General features: G+C 47.4%; 2 protein-coding genes across 3 annotated transcripts in view; both read left to right on the top strand.

Annotated features, from left to right (window-relative positions):
• Nucleotides 1-4,655: 4,655 nt before the first annotated feature.
• arcn1b (archain 1b) lies at nt 4,656-16,619 on the top strand. The gene is made up of 10 exons (XM_030381206.1): nt 4,656-4,836; nt 5,471-5,734; nt 6,335-6,514; nt 11,285-11,490; nt 11,774-11,935; nt 12,193-12,358; nt 12,757-12,904; nt 13,698-13,806; nt 14,403-14,607; nt 14,891-16,619. Exons 1-10 carry the CDS (start codon nt 4,834-4,836, stop codon nt 14,978-14,980), a joined length of 1,533 nt encoding a protein of 510 aa, XP_030237066.1. The 5' UTR covers nt 4,656-4,833; the 3' UTR covers nt 14,981-16,619.
• A 962-nt stretch (nt 16,620-17,581) lies between these two features.
• phldb1b (pleckstrin homology-like domain, family B, member 1b) overlaps nt 17,582-18,979 on the top strand; it is a 66,103-nt gene continuing 64,705 nt past the window's right edge. The window contains exon 1 of one of the 2 annotated variants that reach the window (XM_030380541.1): nt 17,582-17,898. In XM_030380541.1, the coding sequence (XP_030236401.1) occupies nt 17,884-17,898 (15 nt within the window). In that variant the 5' untranslated portion in view covers nt 17,582-17,883. Of the gene's footprint in view, nt 17,911-18,979 lie in introns of both variants that reach the window. The other variant, XM_030380540.1, reaches the window with a different exon arrangement.

The following is an 18,979-nucleotide window of genomic DNA, read 5'->3' as shown; positions in this document are numbered from 1 at the left end:
ATGGATGGACTAGACCTGTCTGTCGTTATAAACCTAAACGCTCTATGGATGGACTAGATCTGTCTCATCATCATCCGCTTATCCGGGATCGGGTCGTGGGGGCAGCAGCTCAAGCAAGGGGCCCCAGACTTCCCTTTCCCGGGCCACATTGACCAACTCTGACAGGGGGATCCCGAGGCGTTCCCAGGCCAGTGTTGAGATATAATCTCTCCACCTATTCCTGGATCTTCCCTGAGGTCTCTTCCCCACTGATCTTGCCTGGAACACCTCCCAAGGGAGGCACCCAGTGGGCAGCCTTACCAGATGCCTGAACCACCTCAACTGTCTCCTTTCTTAGCAGAGGAGCAGCGCTCTAATCCGAGTTCCTCATGGATGGCTGAGCTTCTCACCCTTTCCCTAAGGGAGACGCCAGCCACCCTCCTGAGAAAACCTATCTCGGCCGCTTGTATCCACAATCTTATCCTTTCGGTCATCAACCATCCCTCATGGCCATAGGTGAGGATAGGAACAAAGATCGACAAGTAGATCGAGAGCTTTGCCTTGCGGCTCAGCTCTCTTTTCGTCACAAAGGTGTGGTAAAGCAAACGCAATACCGCCCCCGCTACTCCAATTCTCCGGCCAATAACACGCTCCATCGTACCCTCACTTGCAAACAAGACCCCAAGGTACTTGAACTCCTTCACTTGGGCTTAGGACTCCATTCCTACCCAGAGTAGGCCATCCACCGGTTTCCTGCTAAGAGTCATGGCCTCAGATTTTGCGGTGCTGGTCCTCATCCCAGCCTCATCCGGGCTGCTAGCCTATCCAGAGTGTGCTGAAGGTCACAGGCCAATGATGCCATCAGGACCACATCATCTCATCAGCAGTGATGAGATCCTCAGACCACCGAACGCAACCCCTCACCACTACGACTACGCCTAGATATCCTGTCCATGAATATCACAAACAGCATTGGTGACAAAGCGCAGCCCTGGCGGAGGCCAACACCCACAAGGAACGAAACTGACTTGCTGTCGTGAACGCGGACACAGCTCTCGCTTTGGGAATACAGAGATTGAATAGTTCTGAGGAGTTTCTCCCGGGGGACCCGGGGATACGCCTCTTCAAGATCCATAAAACACATGTAGACCGGATGGGTATACTCCCAGGCCCCCTCCAGGATCCTTGCGAGAGTGAAGAGCTGAAACCACACTATTCCTCTTCAATCTAAGGTTTGGTATTGGCCGAACCTGCCTCTCCAGCACTTTGGAGTAGACTTTACCAGGGAGGCTGAGAAGTGTGATACCCCAGTAATTGGCACACAATCTCTTGTCCCCTTTTTTGAACAGGGGAATCATCACCACCCCAGTTTGCCACTCCTTTGGCACTGTACTCCCACGCAATGTTGAATAGGCGTGTCAGCCAAGACAGCCCCTCAACACCCAGAGCTTTCAGCATTTCTGGCTGGATCTCATCAATCCATGGAACTTTGCCACTGCGGAGATGTTTGACTACCATCCATTCCATCAGAGAAATTGATGACGAACCACCATCAACCTCGAGCTATGCTTCCATCATAGAAGGCGTGTAAGTCGGATTCAGGAGTTCCTCAGATTGTTCCTTCCAACGTTTGACTACCTCCTCAGTTGAGGTCAACAGAGTCCCGTCCTTTCTGTACAAAGCTTGGATGGTTCCCCGTTTCCCCCTCCGGTGCCGGATGGTCTTCCAGAAACACTTTGGTGCCGACCGAAAGTCCTTCACCATGGACTCTCCGAACTTCTCCAACAACTGCTGCATAGCGTCTGACACGGCAGCGGCTGCAGCCTTTCGAGCCTGTCGGTACCCTGCAACTGCCTCAGGAGTCCTCAAGGCCTCCTTCTTCAGTCTGACGGCTTCTCTGACAACAGCTCCCCGCCGCAGCTTCAGCAATGGAGGTTTTGGACACCGCCAACTCCGGCTCAATGCCCCCAACCTCCACAGGGATACCAGAAAAGCTCCGCCAGAGGTGTGAGTTGAAGATCGGTAGGACGGGGGCCTCCTCCAGACGATTCCAATACACCCGCACTACCAATTTGGGCTTACCAGGTCTGTCCATAGACTTCCCCCGTTCCCTGATCCAACTCACCACCAGATGGTGGTTGGTTGACAGTTCCGCCCCTCTCTTCACCCGAGGGTCCAAAACATGCGTCCTCAGATTGGATGACATGAACATGAAATCGATCATTAATCATTGGCCTAGGGTACTCTGGTACCAGGTACACTTATGAGCATCCTTTTTTTTTTTACATGGTGTTTGTGATAGACAATCCATGGATAGCACAGATGTCTAACAACAGACAACCGCTCTGGTTTAGATCAGGGAGGCCATTCCTCCCCACCATGCGTCTCCAGGTGTCTCCATCGTTGCTCACGTAGGCGTTGAAATCTCCCAGCAGAACTACGGAGTCCCGTGCTGGAGCCCCATTCATAACTCCATTCAAGGTCTCCAAGAAGGCTGAGTACTCTGAACTGCTGTTCTGTGCATACACACAAACAACAGTCAGAGTTTTCCCTCCCACCACCCTTAGGCGTAAGGACACGACCCTCTCGTCTACCGGGGTAAACTCCAACACCGCGGCCCTCAGCTGGGGATTTATGAGTATCCCCATTCCCAACTCCCACCCGGCGGCTCACGCCCTGGGCATCTCCGGAGAAGAATAGAGTCCAACTCCTATCCAGGGGTACGTTACCAGAGTTGAGACTGTGCGTAGAGGTAAGCCCCACAAGATCTAATTGGTAGCGCTCCACCTCCCTCACAAGCTCCGGTTCCTTTCCCCACAGTGAGGTGATGTTCCACGTCCCCAGAGCCAGCTTCTTCCGTCGGGCCTGGTCAGTCGAGACCCCTGACCTTCAGTGCTAACCCACCACCTGCACCACCTGCAGGACGGAGAGGGGGGCAGGGGGGGAGTGCCACGTCGTTTGTTCGGGGCTCCGTATCAAACCTAGCCACCAGGTGCTTGTCGACAAGCGCCTGGTGGCCGGTTATCAAGCAAACGCTATAGGATGGACTAGACCTGTCTGTCATCATAAATTAAACGCTATATGGATGATTAGACCTATATGTCGTTATGAATCAAATACTGGATGGCCTAGACATGTCTGTCATTATAAACTTAAATGCTACATGGATGGACTAGACCTTTTTTTCGTTATTAATTAAACGCTATGGGTGAGCTCGACCTGTCTGTTGTTATAAAACAAACGCTATATGGATGGACTAGACCTGTCTGTAAACTTAAACGCTATATGGATGGACTAGACCTGTCTCTCATTATTAATTAAAGGTCCCATGGCATGCTGCTTTATGGATGCTTATATATAGGTGTTAGTGTGGGCCCTTAATACAGTATTTGAATACGTTCAAGAAATTCAGCCTTGGTGCAGAATTACAGCCACTGCGAGCCAGTCCCACAATGAGCTTTCCACAAACTTGCTGTTTTTTTGAGGCAAGTCAATGTGGAGGGTAGGAGGGTGGGGGTGTGGGCAGCTTGCAGCTTGCGGCCACGGTACCATGCGCTTGTGTTTATAGTGGATGCATCAAAATGGCGAGGCACACACAGCTTTTGGCCGTGTACTGTAAATATTCTAGAACACTCCGGGTGCTCCGGCGGGAGTCCTGGAGCTCTCTATCTAAATAATATCATATCACACATAGATATCTTTATCATATAATATATATTATCACGGCCAAAGGCTGTGTGCGCCTCCAGACGATATTATGAATCTCAAACGACTGCGTCGGGTTCTCTGACGTCTCTGGTTCTTCCACCACCACATCAATCTGAAGTAGACTGAACCGCGACATGGAGGAGAAAGGGATTGTTGCCTGTTTTGTTGACCGCAATTGTCTCCCGCCTGAGGAGGAGTCAATGCCAAAGTTCCTTTCCCCCCAATTCCTTCTCAACCATGGCTGAGATGACCCCCACCGCGAGTCTCGTTGTGGAAATACCAGAGACATCAGAGAACCCTAAGTTACAGTGTGTGTATTCACACACACACACACACACACACACACACACACACACACACACACACACACACACACACATGTGGCGCTCGCACGGTCGTAGCTCATTGGGCAAAGCAGAGAAAGGGGAGGTAACATGTCCCCGTATGAGGACATACAGGGACAAATTCCAAATTTGTATGAGCTTTGTTTTTTCAAAGGCAGAGCAGGATAGCTATTGCTCGTTTTACACCTAACGCCATTTCTAGCTACTAGGGGACCATAGGCAGGCTAGGGGAACTCATGTTAGAAAACCTCAAAATGAAATTTTCATGCCATAGGACCTTTAAACGCTATATGGATGAACTAGACCTGTCTGTCGTTATAAATTAAACGCTATGGATGATTAGACCTGTCAGTCGTTATCAAACGCTTTATGGATGGACTCGACCTGTCTGTCGTTACGAATTAAACGCTATATGGATGGACTAGACCTGTCTTTCGTTATAAAGGATGGATGGACTAAAGGTGAACAAGGACGTTCAACAAGTCCGACCCGGGTCAATGCAATCCCAGAGAGGCGGGTGATCTCGCCCCGTGTTCCGGATGAGACGTGGCTCTGGTCTCGCGCTGTGTTCCGGTGAGACGTGGCTCAGGTCTCGCGCTGTGTTCCGGTGGTCTCGTTGCTCTGGTCTCGCGCTGTGTTCCGGTGAGACGTGGCTCTGTCTGGCCGCCATATTGAAGCTCTAGCTAACAGTCCTACAGCTCGGAGTCCACTGTTAACTCGAGATACGACGTTTAAGAGCTACTTAAAACCACAGGAGCCGAACTTAAAGGATCAGATATAGTTGTTCCGCAGAGAGACCAAAATGGTGAGTGTGTCTCCGAGTCGATAGTTCTGGTATTCTTCATTCTTTGTATCATCATAACATCTGCTAACATGACAGCAGCCCCAGTTCATCTGACGCCGAAGGACTTCACATTTTTGAGCTCATTAGCTCGTTCTGCTTGACGACGAGTGTTGTAATGGGTTCAAAGCACAGAGATCTGCTCTGTATGTCCGAGCAGAGTGCGGCTGTAAAGAAGCAGGAGTTAACCGCAGTCTGCTGACGGTAACGATAGACAGCTAGCTAGCTGTCTGGGTACGCTACCTAGCTAGATAGCTAGCCTGATAGACAGGTAGATAGCTAGGTAGCTTGACAGCTATCTAGCTGCGGCTCGTCATTATCTGATGTTCTGGCCAGTATTCCTTATCGTTAGCCGATAAACGCTATTCAAGTCCCGTGCCATTTACTTGATGCGGTCTAAATATCCAACTTCCTTAAAGTTTACGTTCCCAAGTTGAAACCATTTCATTTAAATCAAACTAGCCAACCGGTCTCTGCAATTCCGCGTCAGCTCATCTCCCATTACGAAATAATTGTTCCTTAACTGGCACAATGAGGACGAAGCAGGTGTCTGGTGGAGTGTTGTGTATAGAGGTGATGACATCCCCGTGTGGTGCAGGTGCTGCTGGCCGCGGCGGTGTGCACCAAGGCCGGGAAAGCCATCGTGTCCCGGCAGTTTGTGGAGATGACCCGGACTCGTATTGAGGGTCTTCTGGCTGCATTCCCCAAATTGATGAACACCGGGAAGCAGCACACCTTCGTGGAGACGGATAGCGTTCGCTACGTCTACCAGCCATTGGAGAAGCTCTACATGGTCCTGATCACCACTAAGAACAGCAACATCCTGGAAGACCTGGAGACGCTCAGACTCTTCTCCCGAGTGGTGAGGAAACGTAGACCTGGCCTGTACAAATGTGTGGACATGGCCGCAACTATTGGGAATTCTTTCTGACCAAAATATAGTTATTATGTTGTAAAAATAATGTCTAATGAAAAGTAATGCGAAGTGTCCCATCGACATGTTGTTGACAAAAGGGGTGGGGTTCATCCTCTTCGTTCAGATAGTCTGACGATATGATAAGATAATGTTAAAATCATAACCAAGTTAATCATATTCTCATATTCCATCTGCTTTTATGCATCAATACTACTGGTGCAAAATGTACACCATTGAGTAAAGGTAACCTGCTAAATGATAATTCCCAATTTTTTATAAATTAATAAATGTGTTTTGAGAAATTGTATTTTAAATTCACAGTAAATTAAACTATTTTCAAAGCCAATGCAGGTGTTTATTTTCTTCCTGCTAAACAAAATTATATTATTTGATAAGTGTTCTGTTTTCTTCCGTGGCTTTAATGGAACTTGAGAACTAGAGTTTTGAAACCCCTTGAGCCGCTTTGATCAGGTTGTTTACAATCCAGGCCATTACTTTTTGCCTGTTCCTTTCTGATTCATCTTTGTTTATTCCCGGTCTCCTTAGATCCCAGAGTATTGCCGCGTGCTGGAGGAAAGTGAGATATCAGAGCACTGTTTTGACCTGATCTTTGCCTTTGACGAGATCGTTGCACTGGGCTACAGGGAGAACGTCAACCTGGCCCAGATCCGCACCTTCACAGAGATGGACTCCCACGAGGAGAAGGTCTTCCGTGCAGTCAGAGAGGTAAGGCTCCTAGCAGTCAGAGTGGGTTGGTTCCTAGCAGTCAAGAGAGGCGAGGCTCCTAGCAGTCAGTGAGGCGAGGCTCCTAGCAGCCAGAGAGGTGTGGCTTCTAGTAGTCGGAGGTGAGGCTCCTAGCTGTGAGAGGAGCGAGGCTCCTAGCTGTCAGAGAGGTGAGGCTCCTAGCAGTCCGCGAGGTGAGGCTCCTTGCAGTCAGAGAGGCGAGGCTCCTAGCAGTCAGAGAGGCGAGGCTCCTAGCAGTCAGCGAGGTGAGGCTCCTAGCAGTCAGAGAGGTGAGGCCAGGGCTCCGGACTAACTTTTTCCTTGGGTGCACTGGTGCGCCTAAATTTTTAATTTGGGTGCACCAGCACGTATTTATGGTGCACCCAAGTTTTGAGTTGTTGAGGGGGCAGCACCGGTTGCACCGTCGATATTTACGCCATTGATTAATAATATTTTGACCATTAAATAAATGCGTTAAATAAATGCCGAATCTGTATCTCTCATAAAGAATATCGTCAGACAATGCCAAGGGATCGGTTCTGTCCCGAAAAACCCTCTGTCTCCGGAGAGACGCCTGTACAAGTGCACCGAGGTCCATGGGAACACCCACAAATGGTGACGCCATTATCGGAGGAGGGGCTAGGAAGCTGCGCACGCCGATATAAGTAGCCGATCTCCGGGTAGACTCGCTGAAAAGCTGCTCCCGACCAGGTTTGGTTGCGAGCGTAAGTCACCATGGTGATACAGCGACGCTTAAAGAGATCAACTTTCATTCTACAGCTAACACAGGCTTTCAGCTCAACATACCTCGCAAACCCTCTAATCCAGTGGTTCTCAAACTTTTTACCATGAGTACCACCTTAGAAATGATTTGGCTCTCCAAGTACCACCGGAATTAAAATAAAGTGCGTAGGCCTACAACTACATAGAGTTTACACAGAAGGCATTAATATTAATAATACGATTTATTATTCACATAACTTTACTTGACTGAAGCAATCAACTGTCTATAACTCATGTATTGTATTCAAACACTTGCAACGGGATAATACTAACAATTGAACAACTGCTTCAATAGGGCTACCCAGCAAATGGGGATATCATCTGGCATATAACATACCAGTCAATCTAGTGAGGTTATTAACAATTATACTGCATTAAAGCATTCACAGCACTGAATATTAATTTTAACAACTGCAGTCAACCAATCATGTGAGGTAAATTGTACTGCATCAAAAAACATTCAAAGAATTGAACATGAATATTTAAATACTGGAGTCAAACAATCCTGTTATAAGCAATCATGCAGAGCAAAGAGAGAAATCATGTGTACTGCGAAAACACTAATCAAACTATCATGAGTAAGAACAAGCGTATCATAGAAAAACAACGTATTCAGTATTAAAAAATACTGCAGTAAGTGCCATAAGGTCAGAATATAAACTATGTTTAGGTTTGAAGGAGAATGTACTCAGGCACACATTGAAAATTAGGCCTATCATGCTTAGTGAGAGGGGTGTGATGTCTGGGTCGATTGAGGTTTGCTTTAGCCTCAGACTTGGTTCAGTATCCAACCTGCTTCCAGCACTCGAGTTGAGGGGGGATGGCATCCCCCTTTGGAATTAAAATGATCAAAATCATCCCCCTTCTGAAACAGCCATCCCCCTTCCCATCCCGTTATTTTATCAATTAATGTGGAAATATTACCGCTATTTCATTATAGCGGTAGCAACGTTCCTTTTCCCAGGGACAGATTTGACAGCGATACTGCATTCTCGGGCAGTATGCTATTGCGCAAGCAAGCAGGCGTACTTGCGCAATAGTGCCTTCACGAGCTCTCATTCCACACCGTACGAAACTGACACTGGTAGCGTGAAGCAGTCTCTGCATCTCAGACATCGCTTCCGCAGGCAACTCTGTCCCCTTTTCTCCCTTTCATTCCAACCCGTGAGCAACGCTAGTCTCCCTTCTCTTCCGAATGCATTTTTTTTTAAAAAAGAATAAGAATCAGTTTTTAAAATCCTTAAATGCGATGCATGCCTCCGAATCGTATGATGCGTCCGATCAGCTGCGTTTTTGGGGATAAATAAGAGCGATGACATGATGACAGTAGTCATCGCTCTTATTTGTGACCATTTATGACCAAGAGAAGCCTGGTCGCAAATGGAATGAGAAAGCGCACAGCCTTGTCTGAAAGCGCAGGATATTCGCTGCGTCGCTGCATCCAAAAGTCCAGAAATGTCTGGCCTTTGAAGGTTAGACTTCAACGTCTCGTCACAGGACGATTTTGCAAAATTGTTGCTTCCCCTAATCGTCGTCACAGCAGTTAGTCAATGCAGGTTTAACATAATTGCATATGATGGGTACATGCACATATTTTCTTTAACGGTTGCTTCAACTTCAAAAAATTGCTTCAAAAAAATCGTTCATACTCCGCGTACCAGTAGAGGGCGCTCGCGTACCACCAGTGGTACGCGTACCACAGATTGAGAACGGCTGCTCTAATCGACCTTCGTAGCACAGGCCCCTGGATTGGGCTTCGCGGGTTTGTTTACCGGCGTTGCTATTGTTACCGGTCTTGCGTGTTCCAGTTTATTAGGTATCTAATAAATCGCTGTCTAATCAATACTTCATTCACTACCTCTTCCGTGGTCATTACAATATTATGAATAGACTGCTCTGTAAAAAAAAATAAATAATGATAATTATGCCAGATAAATTTTCAGTCGCACCGGTGCGCCCAAATAAAATATTTGGTCGCACGACCCCAAATTCTAGGCGCATGTGGGCCCAAATTAGGCGCACTCTGGAGCCCTGGAGGCTCCTAGCAGTCAGAGAGGCGAGGCTCCTGGCAGTCAGAGAGGCGAGGCTCCTGGCAGTCAGTGAGGCGAGGCTCCTGGCATTCAGTGAGGCGAGGCTCCTAGCAGTCAGAGAGGCGAGGCTCCTAGCAGTCAGAGAGGCGAGGCTCCTAGCTGTCAGAGAGGAGGTTCCTAGCAGTCAGCGAGGTGAGGCTCCTTGCAGTCAGAGAGGTGAGGTTCCTAGTGCAGTCAGAGAGGTGAGGTTCCTAGCAGTCAATATATAAATATCAAATATTATTATCTGCATTGACCTAACTGGATAAAAATCAAATAATTGTATTGTTTAAAGGACCGGGCAATTGCCGTGGTCACATTCTTGGTGACCTCTGCACTTGAAAGGTCCTGGTAAAGACTCGTAGTGGTGGTTCTCGGCCAGGGTTGCGCATGAATTAGTGCAAAGAAACGTTAGTGTTCATAAAGGCCAATTTCCACCAGAACCGGTACGGAAGCGCCACGGCAGCGAAGCGGCTGTTTTCCGTACCGCAATCCCCACTGGAAGCGGCACGGACACGTTCCGACTGATGGCTCAAGACGTGCCGAATTATAATAGCCTATATGAATTGTAATTAGAATGATTAATACAATATTATTCACGAGTTATAATCAACCATACACATAACCCATTAAATACGGTAGACCTATGATTTCTAGATGTCATGGCAACGTCCACTCGCGACACTGGACTTGCGAGGCATCGACGCAGACTTACATTTCTTCTTTGCCACTGATTAGCTATTGATACCATGTACTGTATAATATTACAAGACCCTGTGAATTGCATAGGGATCGATGTGAGCTCATGAATATTCATGAGCAAAGGCAAACTGATTGGCTGTAGTCGTTTTCTGAGACATGGCAGCGAACCGGCAACTTTCAGAAATAGAAGAGGGTTTGCTGCCGTGCCGCTTCTGTGCAGATTCCGCTGGAAATTGGCCTTAAGAGAGCTTGCGCAATCAAACCTGCGTACTAGGGCTGGCCCGAATGCCATTTTTCAGGCTTCGAATACTCGTTGGTTTTTCCGAGCGAATACTCGTTCCAGAAAAACACCATCAAAAACAACATTAATAATCCCTATATACTCCCTGGAACGAATTTTGACAGTATCTGCATATTTTGTTGAAGATTTAATAGCTTTTGAACGTTAATTAGTAGGCCTAAGTAATTTGGAGTTCCTTCGTTTTTCCCCGTAAAAAGCGAACAGCTGTTGTTCCGTACCAAATCAGCTGTCCTCTGCCCTCTCAGCCCTTGCGGGAGCTTTTCAATTCATCCTGGAACGTGAATCTTTTCAGGGAATTTGTACAATAAATCCATAACAAATTCCGAATATTAATTGTCTTACGTGTCTATATTATATCCATTATATTGACCGGGTATTCGCAAGATGCTCATGCTCTGCAGCAAGCCAGTCACAGTTGATTGGCGCGGCGCTGTACAGCGAACGTAAACAAACAACTAAGCTATGGTTAGCATTTCACTAAGCACTCTGCTTTCTGTCGCTTATAGTTTGCCTCCCTCGCTCTGGTAACGTCAAGTACGTGAAACAACGAAGCTCTGAATACTGATTTAAGCTTCGAAAACGAATTTTCCGAACGAGTATTCGAATATTCGAATAATTCGGGCCAGCCCTATTGCGTACCCGGGTAGTTTGGCTGTTTCGCACAAGCTCAATTCAGCCGTACAAGCAACTGTAACACTGGCTGCCTGGTTTAAATTTAAAGTTGTTTAGAATATGCACGTCTTCCCCTCTCTCTCCCCCACCATCCTGTCTTACTTTACAATAAAAAGGTTAAAAACTTCAAAAATGTATCTTAAAAAAATAAATAATAATGCAAACATTAGAAAGACCCACCCTGGGGGCCATTGTAAGTTCTCAATAGGCCCATTGACCCCTGACCTCTGCTCCCTTACCCTACAGACCCAGGAGAGAGAAGCCAAGGCAGAGATGAGGAGGAAGGCCAAGGAGCTGCAGCAGGCCAGGAGAGACGCCGAGCGCTCGGGCAAGAAGGTGCCTGCGTTCGGCGGATTCGGCAACAGTGGTATGACCAGCATCTCCTCGGGGTCCATCATCACGGACACCATCATGGAGCCAGAGAAGCCCAAGATGGTAGCCCCTCCACCCAGGTACACCGCTCACATTCGCTGTCTCGAGATTCGGGGTCTAGCGGGGAAGGAGTCCCTATTAAAGTTTATATCATTATTTTATAATGGATATTAGGTTCATTGTTATGGCGTAAAGATCTACATGTTTTTTTTATTGTATTTACATTCCTGAGCTGCTCGTAATTATGTGGATACATTTAGTGTCATTTCCACATTTGTCCTGGGGAGAGAACCAGGAAACGGGGCCTTGTGGTTGGTAATTGTCATAAGATAGGCTATCAACTAGGGCTTGTTATTTTTGCAGACCAAGTGGCCCCAGCAAAGCCCTGAAGCTAGGTGCCCGAGGGAAGGAGGTGGATAACTTTGTGGACAAGCTCAAGTCCGAGGGAGAGACCATTATGCCTTCTGCTGGGAAGAGGGGCTCGGATGCATCCAAGATCCTGCCCCCGCCGGCCAATGTAGAGGGGTAAGTCAAGCCGCTTCACACCATAGCCTCTTCGGAAAAAATTATCTGAACCAAAAATAGATGACTTTTTTTTGTTCCAAGTCCATTTATTGTTACCAATAAAAGTCCTTTTATTGTTACCAATAAAAGGACTTGGATCTCTGAATGAAACCGAATGTTGATATGAAGAATGAAAGCTACTTCAGATGAGGCCACATACGTGTTGGGATGACAAATATTGAGGCGTGGAGGAGATGCTGATGGTGTGGGATTATCAGGGTGCACCTGAGGGTGGAGGAGAAGATCTCCCTGACGTGTGGCCGTGACGGAGGCCTCCAGAACATGGAGGTGCTGGGCATGATCACGCTGCGCGTCTCGGACGACAAGAGCGGCCGCATTCGCCTGATGATCATCAACAACGACAACAAAGGACTGCAGCTTCAGGTACTGGTTAAAGCTCCTGGTTCCTTGGCCCTTTTTGTAGGACTAATGGTTCTTGGCCACTGGGCTGTAGGGATGTCATCGTATTGTTTAAATTGTTTCTCAGCCGAGATTCTGAAGTAGCTTTTAGGTGCTTGCTGCATCAGAAATGTCCATTTTCATAATTTTCTGACTCAAATTATGATTTGAATACTTTTTCTTGATTATGTTTTATACCTGATGTGGGCATTATTAAAGAAAATGCTTTTGTATTTTTCATTATTTAACAATGCACCAAATAATCAAAGGATTACCACACTGATCAAAACAATGGTCATTCACAACCCTCAAATAGTTGTAATGTCCAACACCGTAAAAGAGGTGGTTTAGTGGAACTCATCTTATTCTCTCCTCGTGTTAAGACACATCCCAACGTGGACAAGAAGCTGTTCACGGCCGAGTCGGTGATTGGTCTGAAGAACCCAGAGAAGTCGTTCCCCCTGAACAACGACGTGGGCGTGCTGAAATGGAGGCTGCAGACCACGGACGAGGCCCTCATCCCTCTGACCAGTGAGTCTCAAGCACCACACAGGCAAACCCGTCATGCTGCATTCAACGTTCTCTTACTGTTTGCCTCGGTGACTTCGAAATAGGAATGCTTTTGTAGGTTGTAGTGTTAAGTTTTCGACCAGCTGAAAGGAGGCTCAACAATTAGTCTTTCCTACGCTGCTATTAAGGGTTGAACACCATATTTTCCGAAGAGAATCTCTAGAATCTGTGTCCTGCTCTGCATCTAGAGACGTTTCTGTTGCTCAGCCCCGTTAACCTGAGTGAACGATAAATCATTAACAGAACTGGTATTTAAGTTAGCGGAAATTAACGTTATGGATATGATCGTGATGCTCAAAGGACCATGATGCAGTGATGTAGCACCTATCACAGAAACGCATTCTTTAATAAACTTTAATTTATCCACATAACTATCTGTATTATTGCGCTAGCGATCGCATAATGAATTGAGGATCTACAATAACTGGGTCCTAGTGGGTCTTGTCGTGGACTGGGTCCTCCTAGCGGGTCTTGTCGTGGACTGGGTCCTCGCCGGTCTTGGCGTGGACTGGGTCCTAGCGGGTCTTGGCGTGGACTGGGTCCTAGCGGGTCTTGTCGTGGACTGGGTCCTCGCCGGTCTTGGCGTGGACTGGGTCCTAGCGGGTCTTGGCGTGGACTGGGTCCTAGCGGGTCTTGGCGTGGACTGGGTCCTAGCGGGTCTTGTCGTGGACTGGGTCCTAGCGGGTCTTGTCGTGGACTGGGTCCTAGCGGGTCTTGTCGTAGACTGGGTCTTAACAGGTCGTTTTTTCAACAGTTAACTGCTGGCCTTCAGAGAGTGGCACAGGCTGTGACGTCAACATCGAGTACGAGCTGCAAGAGGAGAACCTGGAGCTGAACGACGTGGTCATCACCATCCCCGTCCCGTGAGTACCTCCTCCCTGCTGGGCGCCGTAGAGCCGGTCACATCCTGAGACGTGGTAGTGATTTGAACGCGCCTCTCTTTGCAGTATGGATGAGGTGTTGATTATCCAGAGTGGTAAACTAGCACCTTAGACCTATACTTAACACTATCTGTAGCGTGACATGGTGTATTCCTGCAGCATACCATGGTGTATTCTTGTAGCATAACATGGTGTATTCCTGTTGGCGTCATGACTGAACAGGGTCTTGTCTTCAGGAGGGAGTCCCCTCCCTCTCTCCCATCATCATGTGTTCCTAAGTCTCCCGCTCTGAATTAATTCCAGTGTTTTGTGTTTGGGAGCCTGGGGGATCTGCTGCTTTATGACCAAAATACCAATGTCTTTATGTACACTGATCCAATTTACATTGTACGTTACCACAATTTTTATGAAATTGGAAAACGCAGACATTGCTAAATTGATCAAAAAAGAAAGTGCACATGTCCACTTGACCATAGTGCCCGGTCTACAACACATGGGGGGGGTGTTGGGGCTTTACACCTCAATCGCTGGGTTACTGCCTTCTCAAAGCAGGGTTTGTTTTTGCGGTGCGTTCCCAGGTCCGGCGTGGGTGCCCCGGTGATCGGAGACCTCGACGGGGAGTACAAGCACGACAGCAGACGGAACCTCCTGGAGTGGTGTCTGCCTGTCATCGACTCCAACAACAAGAGCGGCAGCCTGGAGTTCAGCATCGCAGGGCAGCCCAACGACTTCTTCCCCGTCAACGTGTCCTTCGTGTCCAAGCGCAGCTACTGCGACATCCAGGTGAGTGCGGGCCGAGAGAGAGACACACACACACATAGAGCAGAGAGCCTACTGCTTCATCCAACTAGAGCCAGATCCTATTGCACCTCTGACTGACTGTAATGCAGCACCACTGCAAGGCCAGTGGCCAGAATTGGAACCAAGGTTTATTCATTCGGCAGCAGCAGCATTAAGATGGCTTGAGTTCCCTGCTGCGTAGAGAGGCCGGTGGCGGTCTTGATGTGGTTCTGAAGCCTCATGACGAAGGCTCTGACCTCTTCTTCTTCTGTCCCTCCTGCTGCAGGTGGCCAAAGTAACACACGTGGACGGGGACAACTCTGCTCGCTTCTCCTCGGAAACCTCCTTTGTGGTCGATAAATACGAAATCCTGTAAGGAAAATGTAGATAAGATTTACAATTTAAGAAAAGCGTGAAAGCAAAACAAATTTACAACACCAACAACAAAATTAAATTGCGAGCTCCGTGGAGGAATCCGTAAGTGCGCCCTGTGTACCGCTCCAGAGACTACATCTACAGGCTGGTGCAGCCTCCTCCCCCACCCTCCCCAGCGTGGGGCCACTGATGATGTATTTATATGTTTGTATGAGAGAATATCATCTATATATAAAGAGTGAAAAATTGAACTGGTAATTCAAGTGATGAGTAATAATGATGCAGACAGATGATAAAACAAATGCTGTTTCCACATAAAGACTAGGTAGAGGTGGGCTTAAGGGATGAGGTCTGAGGGGGTGGTTCCACAGTAGGGGGGACATGCGGAAGAAGTACTGGAGGTTGGCTTGGAGTCAGCCCACCCCATTAAATGTAAAAATAAACTTGCCTATCTCCTTTTTTATTTCCTTATTTTTGTGCACTCATCTTGAGATGCCAAGCGCTGGAAGTTCAGATCCCAGACATCAGACTTCCTCGCTTTTCTTCTTTCCTGGTATGCAAAGCGCCACGTTGCAATGGTTGCTGGGTAAAGTAGATCTTGGAAGGTTTGAGCTTTTATTGTTCTTTGTAAGCTCAGAATTGTAGACGTGTCAATCATGATCTGCCTGTCAGTCACAATGCTATGTTCTCCTCTTGCTGTTTGGATCATTGTATAAAGAAATTATTTGTTTGGTTTGGACAAGCCTCCTGGCACCCACCCCATCGATGGCTTTGGAGCGGTAGTATATTTTGTAGCTGGTAAATCTACTAGCAGCAAATGGTTGATAATCTATCTACCATCTGAATATTTCATCAGCAATACCGTCACAATGGCTTCTTTTTGTTATTGTAACTTGGCTACTTTTCACTGTTTCCCTGTTTGAATTGTTGATGTTTAGTTCTCAGCTAATCAGAAAAGATAAACGATTTATAGCAAGTTAGCATTTGAGGTATTAAGGGATTCTTGCCGCATGTCAAATGTTGGAACTACCGGGCAACGTGTTTTAAATGTTGCTGAGGTTTGTTGACCACCAAACAACCTCTTCACAACACAACTGGTCACTGCTCCCTTATGTTGGGTTGACTTTAGGTGAAGTGGTCAGAGCTCACAAATGTGTATCATATCCTATATGGCCCGCCATTAAGCCTTTTACCAAGATCCTTTCCTAGTCCACAAGTGTGAAGCAGAAGGCCGAAGGGCTCAGTCCACCCTAGAGCTGATGCCCCAGCAGCCTGGTTGGTTCCCTTCAGACGGAGGGGGGCAGGGGGGGGGGGGGGGGGGGGGGGACTGGGACTCTGCATGTCTCAGATCTCAAAGGGACTCTTCTAGGTCCTCATACTCAGATACTTTGTTTCCAATTGTCTTCATTATTCCAACCACAATTCTGATTTAATGTTTAATATTTTCTGTTTCTATTTTAAATATTTTTCTTTACTCCCCAAATTTCAATTTAGCAATGGTTGTGGGGTTGAAGAAACAACTGGATTGAGCATTTTAACTATGACAGTTAAAAAGGGGAATCTTAACATTCCAGTGTACAATTAGAAAATGACAAGAATGAATCTTTAACAAAATAAAAAATGTATTATTAAAAATGCAAGTCTTGTTTTGTTTTACTGCTGAACCATCTCAAATAATGGGGAGCTTTTAACCAATTGTTTGTAGAGAAAAAATAGTTTCAGTTTGACTAACTTCAATAATCCAATTAATTTAATGAGTATCATTCGCATCTCATTAATCTCTTCATATCCTTTTGGTTCCTGAAGTGCATGGCTTTAATTTATTCCAGTTCCTAAGAAGAGAGATCTGAACCCAACAGGTGGAGCATGGAGACAAATTTCTACTTTCAAATCCGACTGCATTGTATGAGCATACGCCTGATATGTCTTTCTACCATGAACCAGTCATCAATGTTACAATGTTATGTTTTACATCTTAATATATAATTGCCTCCGTAGCAACGTGGCAGGGCTCTGAATGACTCTAACCTAACCCTGAAGGCCTGCAGACAAAGCCTTTCACTGTCCCAGTCGGGGAGCATAGACTCAACACTGCATGGTTGTAGGTACCTGTATGACTCATGAACACCCTCCCATGGGCAGCTCGAGACCTGTGTGTGTGTGTGTCAGCACGAGGAAGAGGAAAACAAGATGATAGGTGAATCCCTCCTGATTAAGCCCAGAAACTCTTGAGGAGTAGTATGAGCAGGTCGGTATAATATGTCTATCATAACGTGTAGACTGGCGAAACTATTGAAGGGTGCTGGTCCAAATCCCCCTGTGGGACTCAACAGATGGCCACCCGAGGTAGAGGTTGGCTCAGAGCCGAGGGAGATTTAACAGCAACCTTATTTGGAGTTTCCAAGGGGTGGGGGAGGAAGGGGGCTGTTGAGGGGGGGGGGGGGGGGGGGGGGGGGGGGGGGTTAGCCAGGAGGAGCAGGGGGGGGGAGGGGGCGGGGGGTAACCAAGAGGAGCAGGGGAGGGGGTTAATAGCGGCCCCCCAGTCATAAAGGAGGGCGTGTCCACTTAACGGATGAATGAGCAGCCAGATAAGCTCCGAGCCGGTTGGCTTTCGAAATGAAAGAGAACAGTCCAGCAGGACGGAGGCATACAGGGCAGAGACAATAGAGCGAACAAGACACTACCACAGAGAGGCACAACGAGCCAGCGTCTCCCAGGGCACGCCGGAGACACTAGACCCGGAGAGGCTCCCAGGGCACGCCGCAGCACGGCCTGCAGTTGGCCCAACCAATGGCTGGTGGGAGACTTGGTCGTCACATTGTTACGTGGTTTAAATCCTCTCATCACTCGGGATATCTGTTTTGATGGTCTTCACGTGGATTCTAATTTCTGAACGGTTCCAGAATGATGCTGAAAAAGGTGCGTTTCGAGGTATGTTCACTATGTGGTGTTGATACTTTGTTGAGATAAATGCTTGCCAAGTTAAGTGAATGATCTGTCTACACTCACATACAACTTATAACCTACATGTGACGATGCTCCGGTTTCATCATAACCACAAGGATCTTCTGAGCCAGCATATCAGCAGCCAGATATAGAGATAGATATGTATATGTATATGTATATGTATATATATATATATATATATATATATATATATAAAAGCTATATTAAGATATAGATGTATCGATATAGATAAAGAGATATATAGATGTATAGATAGGAGAGCTTACGTGGTGAAATCAAACTGATTGAGGTGCTGTAAGAGGGCCTCCGATTGGTCAACTAGAGTTAGGGCAGAGTGGTGTTCCCCCGTGCGGCGGTTTGGGGACCCCTGGCCTCCTCATCAGGAGCGCCTCCCCCGCCCCCCTCACGACAGCGTAGAGTGGCAGACCAGATGTGGCCTGTCTCACAGACAAACCCCAACAGCTGGCCTGTCTCTCTGCTGCTGTCAGAGACACCATGCATTGGTACAAGACACATTTTCATTCAACAGTTGTCCTTGAGTGTTTCATTCACAGCTGTGTCCCGCCACAGACATGAACAACCAATACAACATGACACTTTCGCATATTCTCTTACTGACCACAAAGAGGACCCACAAATTAAAGGTGGTTTGGGCTGAACCTGTGGTTTGGGGGGGGGGGGGGGGGGGGGGGGGGGGATGTGTTGGGATGTGTTTCCTTGGTGAGGACTTCAAACAGCAGAGAGCAGCCTGCTGTTGGGGTCTCCCTCTAACATTTACTGAGCTCCCCCTTCGGCCAACTACTTGACCTGACGAGAATATGATAAAAGAATATCGAATACATTTTGGCAAGATGGGGCGCCAATTTGCCAATTCCCCACACAATGATATGATAGTTCATAGTAAACCGCTTTGCGGCGCAGATGATTTTTTATTTTTTTGTGTGTCATGAAAAAATGTCTCCCCGGTTCGCCCGTGAAAGAACCGCCCCTGCCTGTGAGGCTTGTGTCTATGTCGTGTGAATGCTGGCCGGGT

The sequence above is a fragment of the Gadus morhua genome, chromosome 16, assembly GCF_902167405.1.
Source record: "Gadus morhua chromosome 16, gadMor3.0, whole genome shotgun sequence".
Lineage (NCBI taxonomy): Eukaryota > Metazoa > Chordata > Actinopteri > Gadiformes > Gadidae > Gadus > Gadus morhua.
The sequence above is the reverse complement of the archived record's forward strand: the minus strand, read 5'-3'. Positions and strand labels throughout refer to the sequence as shown.

Coding starts and splice junctions, on each gene's coding strand:
- arcn1b (XM_030381206.1), top strand. Junction 6,515..11,284: donor TCTTCCGTGCAGTCAGAGAG/GTAAGGCTCCTA, acceptor CTTACCCTACAG/ACCCAGGAGAGAGAAGCCAA. Junction 13,807..14,402: donor GTCATCACCATCCCCGTCCC/GTGAGTACCTCC, acceptor GTGCGTTCCCAG/GTCCGGCGTGGGTGCCCCGG.